This window comes from Pinus tabuliformis, chromosome 8 (genome assembly GCF_031772625.1).
Source record: "Pinus tabuliformis cultivar Carrire ecotype Pingquan chromosome 8, CPIR1, whole genome shotgun sequence".
NCBI lineage: Eukaryota > Viridiplantae > Streptophyta > Pinopsida > Pinales > Pinaceae > Pinus > Pinus tabuliformis.
The window spans coordinates 1,069,281,787-1,069,292,393 of record NC_142294.1 but is presented as its reverse complement, the minus strand read 5'-3'; the positions used below and the strand labels follow the sequence as shown (position 1 = coordinate 1,069,292,393).

Genomic DNA, 10,607 nt, shown 5'->3' with positions numbered 1-10,607 from the left:
TTCCTAAGCGGGGAGGACTAATCCAAGTGGATGTTGGTGGTCACCCGCCTATTCCACTTGGACCCCCACCACTGTCTCTTTCAGTTTTTCAGTTTCCTTAATTGTAGCACAATTGACTATTTTTTGCAGTTTTTTGGGTCCTAAACTTTCGGAGCCATTTTGAGGTCGTAAACAACATTTTTTTGGGAAAACCAGGGCCAACATTAACTATAAATTGATGTTGGCCACTCAAAAGTTGTATTCCTCGTATATATCCTTCTAATGAGGTGTTGTGTGCGTCAAACAAAGATCATATGCCAAAGTTACGATCCTGGGAAACTGATGTACCAATTTACCCAAATAGGGCCATAGTTTTGGCGCTTCATCTCTTAGGGTTTGGTTTTTGGATGTTTAGGGTTTTCCATTGTTTCTTAGTAATAAATAGGCCTTAGAGCCTCATTGTAACACAATTCAGAGGCATGTAAGCGCCACATCTCTTCTTAGAGATAAGCTGCCATTGCCCGAGCTAATCTTATTTCCATTCTGTTTATAAGCATATTTAAGTATTTGATATTAATGAAATGAAATGTTATTTCTACTGCATCTCTGTATTTATGGTATATATGTAATTTGTTGTGTTCCTGTTTAAGTTCAGATCACAAAGTTATGTGAAACTCAGCTCGACAAAAGTATAATACATGACTGATCAAGCAACATGTGAGGCAATCTATATGAGAAAGATACATGTTGGATTGTTTGCTCAGATGATGGATCCAACTGTGATTTACAATGATAATCAAAGTTGCATCAAACTCTCTAAAAATATTGTTTTTCATGATCAATCCAAGCATATAGATATCTGGTATCACCATTTACGGGATTGTGTGTAGAGGCAGGGAATGTTGTTGCAATACATTCCGACAAAGGAACAAGATGTTGATATTTTGACAAAGGCCTTGTCAAGAGGGAAGTTCAAGTTCCACAGGTGCTGGATAAGGGTGGTTGATAATCCCTTTCTTCCTGAGAGGGAGTGTTGAAAATGTAGGAAGAAAATCTCAGTTTGACTTTGCCTTGGTCAAACTAGAGAAAATTCGAATTTTTATTTCAACAAAAATCATGGAGGCAGTTAACTGAGATGACATGGCACTTTTCATTTAGTTAACTCAGTTAATTCAAGTTGGGGAATCTTGAGTTCAGTTTAGCATGATTGATTGCTAATTTGTAGCAATCTATTTCAGTTAAATTGAGTTATTGTCAGTTAAGCTAGTTTTAACTGTCAGAAGAACTAGTGGAGGTCAAGTTGTGGAAGTGGAACTTCAACCACACTAAGTGATCAACTAGTTAACTGATCAATCAACCCAAAATAATTGTTGCATGTAGAGAATTCGAGTTACCTAGTTGAGATGGAGATTCCAAGGCAGTGTACTATCAGTTGTAGACTATTCCCATGTGTACAGGTGGTGCATGCAGTTAGAGGAAGGACCTAGAGGAATTATGTAATATAATCGAGGGAGTTTCCTAAATAACGGGGGCTAATTTCCTCAAGGAACAACACAAGGAAACATGAGCTTAGAGGGCTTGAAAATTGGCTAAGTGTTGGCCAGAGTTAGTCAATCAGGCAGAGGGATAGACTATACACTTGCAGGTTGTGCTCAGGCTTGAGAAAGCATATGTATTCATCTCTATTATCTAAGTAATGCAATACGGATATAAAGGGGTTTTGAGCAACTGCTTTCCCCTAGATAAACCTCTATGCATGTGTGATGTTTCCTTTTGCATTTTTATGATTTGTGTTCTAGATTGTTATGCAACCAGCTCACAAAATAGAAGAAAAGATAGATCAACGACTTCAAAATCAGCCTCTTTGAGGGGGCAACCTCTTTTAAGTTACACAAATGAACAATTCTTAGATGATACAAATGACAATACCTCCTTTCTATATACAGGAGTCTAAGTGGTCCCAATATAATCAAAGCCTACATAACAATAATATTTTAGGGGCACAACAATAACAATAGTGGGCTTCTATGGGGCACAATAATAACAACATGGGGACTACACGGGCACAACAATACAATAAGGGGGATACACTAATAACAATAAGGAGATACACTAGTAGTATAGGGACCTAACATGCCCCTCTCCTTCAAAAAGTGTTGTCCTCAATGCTTGAGTAGTTTTGGATGCTTTTGTATAAAATTCTTGTCGTCCCATGTGGAATCTTCAGTGGGTAAGTTCTTCCACTTGATGAGATACTCTGAAATTGATCAATTTCGTAGCTGTCGGGTTCTGGTTTCCGTGACTACTTCGGGTTCCAATATGATTTTTCCTTCCTCGTTAAGTTCCGACAATATTGTTTGAACTGGGAGCTTGTCACCTATAACCTTCTTTAAGCATGAAACATGGAGAACTGGGGGTACTCGGGAAGATGCAGGAAGCTCCAATATATATGCCATAGTACCAATCTTTTGCAACACCTTGTAACGACCATAGTACTTTGGTGATAATTTATTATCCTTCTTAGGTTGCTTAAGGGACATTTGTTTATATGGTTGCAATCATAAAAATACCCAGTCGCCTACATCAAAGCTTCTTTCGCTGCTATGTTGTTTTGCCTGTTGTTTCATTTGATTATGCGCCAAAGTAATGTTATCCTTTAAGAGTTGGAGAACTTATGGTTGATGCTCGATGTGATCTTCCACTGCTTGAACCTTAGAATGATTGTCCAATATTTTTTGGAGATTAAGAGAAATAGATGATTTCACTTTTTGAACCTCTAGTGAACATAATTGCGCAATTACGCCCCGTTGTTATGTATTTAGAATCTTTTTCATGCCATTGGATATGATTATCTTTCTTGGTTTCGCTGCGATACCCCTTAATTCAACTTCATTTCCTTCCCAAAAAAAATTCAAGAAAAAATCCTTGAAAATTGAAAGTTATCATCCCCAAACGCTGTAACCATTGGACTCCTAGTACAACATCAACACCACCCATTGGAATGACAAACATTGGACTATTCAAGACATATTCTCCCATGGATAGCTTGATATTATGACACTTTCTAGATCAATTTATGGTTCCTCCATTTGCAACCATTACTTGACACTTTAGTGCTGGATATAGGAAGCAATTCAATTCCTTGGCTATCTTACAATGAATAAAAATATGGGTACTACCCAAATCAATCAACACTATCACCTTTTTCTTCTTGATATGCCCTTCTATCTTGAGAGTTTGAGGAGTGGTAATTCTTGTCGATGCATTACAAGATATGGTCAGATTCATTTCTTCTTTCTTTGGGATTTGTTCCTAGTATATATCCTCTTCTTTTAACGTTTCTTGTTTCTTTTCTTGCTCCTTTTCCCCACCATATATGTAAATTAATTTCTTCTCAGCACACTTATGCTCTTTAGTGTATTTTCTATCACAATTGTAACAAAGCTCTTTTGCTCTTTTTTCTTCCAATTGTTGTGGTGTCAACCTTGTAGGCGGTGAAAGGCTATGAGCAACAACACTTCCAAGTTTATAGTTATGAGTGGTAGGCTTCCTTGTTGCCATAATTTTGCTTTAAATTTTTCTTTCCAACCTGAATGCCTTCTCCAATGAATCAGTTTCCCAAAGGCGAACTTCATGTCGGATGCTATCCTTTAAAGTCCCTATGAACAAATCAATCATATGGTCCTCTGGAATACCTTTTACCCTTATATTCAATTTTTGGAAGTCCTCAATGTGCTCCACCATTGAACCCTTTTGTTTGAGATTTATCAATTGGCTAAAAAAGGTGTTGCTTTTTGTATCCTCATAATGTGCTATCATTTCTTCCATAAAAATTACCCAAGTGTCAATTTGTTTACGAGAGCAAAGCCATCGATACCATACAAATTGATTGGGTTCCAAATATAAAGTCGCAATGCGTACCTTTTGTGTGTTTTGCACATTATTGAGATCGAAATATTGCTCCATCTGTAGTATCCGTGTTACGTGATCCTTGCCATCAAACTTCCTCATATCTATCTTTGGAACATGGTGGGTCTTCAATCCAAAGTTAGAGTATATGAAATCATGACTAACATTGCTTTTGTTCTCATTATAAGTTTCCTCTACTACCTTTTCACCATTAGGAAGCATTTATTGTAGCAACTTTGCCAAACCTCCTTTCAAACCTTCCATGTCTTTCTTCAAATCTTCAATGTTTACTTCTAAACCATCCATATTAGCTTCCACGCCATTCATCTTAGCTTCCACGCCTTTCTTTAAATCATCCATCTTAACTTCTATTACTTTTTGTGAGAGTGAAATTTGTTGCACTTGGTCTCGTAATTTTGATATATCATATTGCATTTCTTCCTCTTCTTCATGAGTCATGCTAGAGCTTTTAGGTTGCTTACTAGGTGTTTCCATTTTCTTTCTTCGGGGCATCAATTAATGATAATTATGCTTCACTATGCCCTTTGAATCCCTTTAAACATTTTTTCAAAGAAAACTTATGCAAAATTTTAAAAAGACTTCACACCTTTTTTCGCCTCGTAGGAGCTCGATATTTAATCTGTTGTATCTCTGTAATTTCAGATCTCCAAGGTTTGAAATTTCGTTCCGAGGTAGCCGTCTGAGTCCTCTTTCAAGCCCCGCAAGTCTGATTAAGATTGGATTCTCCAAGAAAGTGTTATTCGAAATCTCACACGATGACCTGATTATAGACCGATTCAGTAGAGCGAACTTGTACAAAGTTCCACGTGTCACTGTTTCGACCTTCGGACATAGAAACGATACACGAAAAACTACAGTCCGTCTTCGTTCTGTACCTTTTTATGAAATTTCAATCTGATGCTCAGAGAGAAAGTTAAGATGATTTTCCCCAGGTCACCTGTTTGAGATATAATTTGGGAGCTTGCAAAAACCCTATCTTCCTTGGATCATATCTCCGAAAATATAGCGAGACAAGATTTGAAATTATTACCCGAGGTTCATCAAGGTTTTGGCTCAAATCGGTTTTAATTTCAACTTCTCAAACGTCGTAGAAAAAAAGTTATAGCGAAAATTCCACGATGATCCGTTTCAAGCAGTGAAACCCTAGAATCCAAACCTCTGATACCAAATGTTATGCAACCAGCTCACAAAATAGAAGAAAAGATTGATCAAGGACTTCAAAATCAACCTCTTCGAGGGGGCAACCTCCTTTACATTACACAAATGAACATTTCTTGGATGATACAAATGACATTACCTGCTTTCTATATATAAGAGCCTAAGTGTTCCCAATATAATCAGAGCCTACATAACAATAATATTGTAGGGGCACAACAATAACAATAGTGGGCTTCTATGGGGCACAATAATAACAACATGGAGACTACATGGGAACAATAATACAATAAGGGGGTTACACTAATAACAATAAGGGGCTACATTAGTAGTGTAGAGACCTAACATAGATTCAATTAACTTCCGTAGATCATCAGAATAGCTTCGAATATTGTGATTTAGTAAATTTCATGGGCAGTTTGAAATCTACACATTAATTTCTACACATAATTCATTTTTTTTCTACTGGAAAGAGAATTTATAGAGAATAAATGCCAAATGGTTAGTTATAACATGTCTCAAAGGAGTTGAACCCACTAGGGAAACAAATTGTTCACCAAACCACTCGAGCTAAGATCCTTTGACCAAAATTTCATATTTAAATTTGATTAATATGCATAAAAGACTTAATACTTGTAATAGACTTTTTCTAAGTTTTGTATATATATGTTAATCTCTCACATAAAAAATTTAAATTAAAAAAATTATAAAATATATAAAAAATGTCATATATGTGTGTAACTATATATATTATCAAGCCATGGGCATTTGGTCCTCTAACTGAGAATACTCCAGGTGCCATTTATGTGCCAAGAACTTTTTGAAAAAAAAAAAACACCATATTATCACAATCTTTAAAAAATTAAAAACAAAATTAGTTTCATAAATTTATCTTAACTCTAAATTTATAAAACTTTAAATATTATATTTTAATAAATTTAATATTATTTAAATTCAAAATTAAAATAAATTTACGTTAATAAATTAAAACATATCCCACATGTAAAAACTGATCTAATTTTTTTACTTTCTCATACACATAAATCATTTTATAAAAACATAATTAAGAATGAAAGTTTGCCTTGTCATGAATCACTGGTAGCTTATTATATATATATATGAAGCAATAATCTCCCTTAATAGATAATAATAATCTCCCTTAATAGATAATAATAAAGTGAGTGATCATTTTTTTAACCCCTGGTGAATCGGTGACTTATTATATATATATATATAAAGCAATAATCTCCTTTAATAGATAATAGTAAAGTGAGTGATCCCCTGGTGAATCGCTGACTGGTGACTGTTAGTCGTAATTTATGGGAGAACCAAAATTAATCCTAGTAGCTGCCACTATAACACCAAGAGTACATCCAACTACCTGCAAGTCCTAATTTATGGGAGACCCAAAATTAATCCTAGTAGCTGCCACTATAACACCAAAAATACATCCAACTACTTGCAAGTCGATATACTAAGATCCTATGATTTTAGCAAAACAAGACTTTCGTGTTCCTAAAGCGGGGAATCTGCTCTCGAGCCGCCACACAACAAGTCATTATTAACGAAAACCAATAAATTAGATAGGTTTCGCGTTATTGAAAATTAAGGGAAAACAAAGTTATAGTTAGAGGTGGCCTCGCCCTAAATCTGGAGATCATATAAAATGAGCCGAACATGATTCCCCTGAGTCGAAATAGGGTGTCAGATGTGTTTATTGGATCCTTGTTTTGTATACTAGAGAGTTTCATAGCAAAAGCTGCGGCTACTCGCGTTAATGGGTTCTAGTTCTAGTTCAAACTTCAGAGTAATCGTTTTGAACATGTGAAAGGCTTTTTGGAACTTGATCTGATTTTATTACAATCTCTGAACATTTGAGTAGTTTTCAGAACAACGGGGAGGTCGGATTCGCAGAAATCTCATTGAACCAATGTAGAACGTAGTTGAATAGCCGATCCCAATTGCTGCCCAGGGTGTAGTAAGCAGAAGATAACCGACCATGGTACCGCAGAGGTTAAAGACCAGATCAGTGGCTGCCCAAAAGCTGTTTGCTTCTGTTGGGTTCCTGGTGATGGCTGCAACCTTGATTTATTTCTACTATCAATCGGAATTACACCTATTCTTGCCGGTAGATGAGAACCCAAATGGATCCCAAAGAACTCTAGTGAAAAGGAGACCCCAATCTAGAACAGACGGGTTGAGTGAAAAATTCAGTTTTGTTATTAAAGTTCTTGCTTATGATAGGTTAGAGTCTGTGTCCAGATGCCTAGAGTCACTGGCCAGGGCTGATTATGTCAAGGACAGAGTGAAACTTCATGTTTTTATTGATCATTTTCAAATTGAAGAACAGGGGAGTAGTGCTGGTACTGTAGATATTGACAGCAAGTTGAATAATGCCCACCAGATTTTAGAGTATGTTGATAAATTTGATTGGAAACACGGCGAAAAGGTAATCCATTATAGAACCCAAAATGCTGGGTTGCAGGCTCAGTGGCTGGAGGCTTGGTGGCCATCTTCAGAGGATGAGTTTGCCTTCATTGTAGAGGATGATATGGTGTTGTCTCCATTGTTTTACAGGTATTTGAGGGCTCTGATAGCAAATTACTATTATAATCCAGCGAATTCCAACCCTTCCATCTATGGGGTCTCTCTTCAGCGCCCGCGATTTGTTGGTGGTGAGTCTTCTTAGATCACTGGAAGAGGAAATTCGTATGTGTCTGAAAGTCTATGTAATGTGTGATTGTATGACGTATACATGTCTCTGTTTCGTTTAAGTAATGCATGATTGTATGATGTATACATGTCTCTGCTTTGTATTTTGTGAACATGAATGATCATGAATGAAGTATTAAATTATTAATACAAACAAAATTAGCAACTAATTCTAAAAGCTGAAATGACAGTTTGATGGTTGGAATCAAGGGGTTGGACAATGTAAGCAGCAATTTATGTTCTATAAGAACGTGGAAATATTTTAATAATGGAGACTATGAAGAATTCGATTTTGATTTTGAGATGGACAAACATAACTCCATACTTATTAGGCACCCATGTTCACTTATTAGGCACCCATGTTCTTACCGCGTGCCAGGTCTGCACCCGGCCGCTTGTGAATTTTCAATTATCACAGTCTATTCACATATGATTTTGTTCATAGTGGTTTTGATGACACGTGGCACTTTCCAAATCACATTCTCCAAAAGGATCCAGCAAAGTGACTTGAAATAAGTTTGGGGCGGTGGCAAAGGCCCATTATTCCATATATGTATGCCCTGAAGATAGGGGAGGCTCTACCCATATGGGCATCAACTCATTGACACGAAACTATCGCAATTTCTAATAATGTGGCATTTTTGCTATAGCATATTTTTTTAAGGACCCTCTATAGAAGCCACAAATTGGAATTGCAATATTCGGTAGTTGACAATGGTCTGTTTTGTGAATCCAACTTAGCCAGGGTGATTTAGTGAAAAATCACTTCTTAGAAGCCAAAGAAATGGAGGAGCCATGCATTATGCCCATATATTCTCGCATAATGCAAAATATTATTCCATGTGCTTAATTTAGGTTTTTGCATTCATACACTCTTCAAATAATGTACTTTATGTTGCCCCCTGCTTAATTTCCTTTAGCTGATGGCTAGTATTTATAGTCGTCAATTCAAAAACTGGTTCAACCTGAACTTAATTGTATGCTTGTCAAATCATAAGAAGATCAACATAATTTACAAAATCTTTTATCGAGATATAGTGGAAGTACTGGAGCAAATTTAAACATGTATACAGTTAAGCAACCATTCTTCAATCACATCACAATACAGAAATATTATATGGGAAACAACCTGCATGATGGAAGGAAAACCCACGGTGAAAAGGTCTTGTACTTAGCATATTACATCACAATCAATTTATTCCCCATCCCTTCCTTATGATCCAATCATCAAATTGCACGAGCTGTACTAGGGTCTTATTTACAATGAGTATTATTCTTACAATAACAAAGGAATACTTCTTACTATAACATACATTACCCCTCGATCTAATCCTTCATCCTTTATGTGAAAAATGAAGAGTTGACAGAGTGAACTTTGAATTAGGATGACAGGTTTGTTGATTTAGTCAATTTTGATCCGCTTTATTAATTTAATAAGTTTTTAAGGATTCTAATAACTCTTCTAAGGTTCATTTATACCCAACATTTTCCAATCCTGAATGTTGGGTAGCCTCTTGGCTACATTTTTTAGTTTTATTCAATAGTTGGAAATTGGAACCATCAATGTGCTTGATCCAGTGGTTTTCAACTTACCTTGTCTGTGTTCTCTACCTTGGTTTCCACTGACGTTGCTTCATTTATAATTGCTGTGGTTGAGACTACCTTGTCTTCATTAGAAATTGCTGCTTCTTCTTCACCCTTTTTTGGAATCTGATTTTTCTTTGGAATTGCTTCTTCAACCGAGATAACTTCTTCCTCTTTGGAAATAGACAAGTTCCATCATTAATTGTGGTCATTTATGCTAAGCACCCTCAATAATTGTATCACTAGGTTATGGCTTAAGAGGTGACCAAGTCAACATTATTTTAGGTGACCAAGGTTGGCCTAAGAATTTATGTGGACCCATAACCCCCTCACGTGGGAAGATGCCCCACCTCATGAGTTGTGTATAAATACACAATCCATGCCTCATTTGTAACATCATATTGATTCATCTTGTGATTGGTTCTTTAGCCTACAGAGATGATTCTTAAGCCTACAGGTACCATATCTTTCTTGTTCATGAATTCACTCTCTCTTGAGATCTCCTTTTGGTGTGGTCTACTCTTGATTAGTGCTGTTATAAATTTGAAGTGTTACTTGGTTGAATTAAGGTTTGCTGAAATTGTCACTATAGATCTATGAACTCAACATAGTATCAGACCATTGTGACTCTTCCTTCCCTATCCAACGCTGTTTACAGGGCTGTTTCTGGTTTGAAATGAGGGTTTACAGCAGTGAGCACTGTTTTGGGAGAACAACAAATTTCTAGGGCTTTTTTCAACAAATCCCTCTGGTAGTTTTTGGTCTTTTCAGTGGACTTAAGGGGATTCTTTTCAGATACCCTTTCTAGGGCCGCTCTCCTCTTTTCCTCCCTTTTCAGACCAAGTTATGCATTTTCAGGGTGGTGCATGTCTGAAACTAGGGACTTTTCAGTTTTGTTTTGGGACAACAACAGTTTTCAGGTTATTTTAAACTATCTTCACCTCCAGTGCCCTCCTCTTTTGGTGATCTTTTTGGGTTTTCCAGCAAATTTATAGGTTTCTTTTTGCAGAATGATTTTCTTCTAGGGTAGTACACCCTATTTTTCTCCCTATTTCAGCCAAAACTTACTGCCTTATTTTGGAACAATGCTGGTATTATGTGGTTTTCTCCTACTTTTAGCGTTTTTTTCGAATACCTTTGCTAGTGACATTATCATTGCAGACCCAGAAGTTCAAATTTTCTTCTCTAGGGCCTCTAGGGGGGATCTCTTCTCATGTTTGATCTGGAGGATTGCTTGGTAGCTGAAT

At 36.5% G+C, this 10,607-nt stretch overlaps 1 protein-coding gene across 1 annotated transcript in view; it reads left to right on the top strand.

Moving 5' to 3' along the window:
* Positions 1-6,660: 6,660 nt before the first annotated feature.
* LOC149239026 (transferring glycosyl group transferase) overlaps positions 6,661-10,607 on the top strand; it is a 107,412-nt gene continuing 103,465 nt past the window's right edge. Inside the window, exon 1 of the mRNA XM_089373293.1 lies at positions 6,661-7,739. Coding sequence (XP_089229419.1) covers positions 7,064-7,739 — 676 coding nt within the window. The 5' untranslated portion in view covers positions 6,661-7,063. The remainder of the gene's footprint in view (positions 7,740-10,607) is intronic.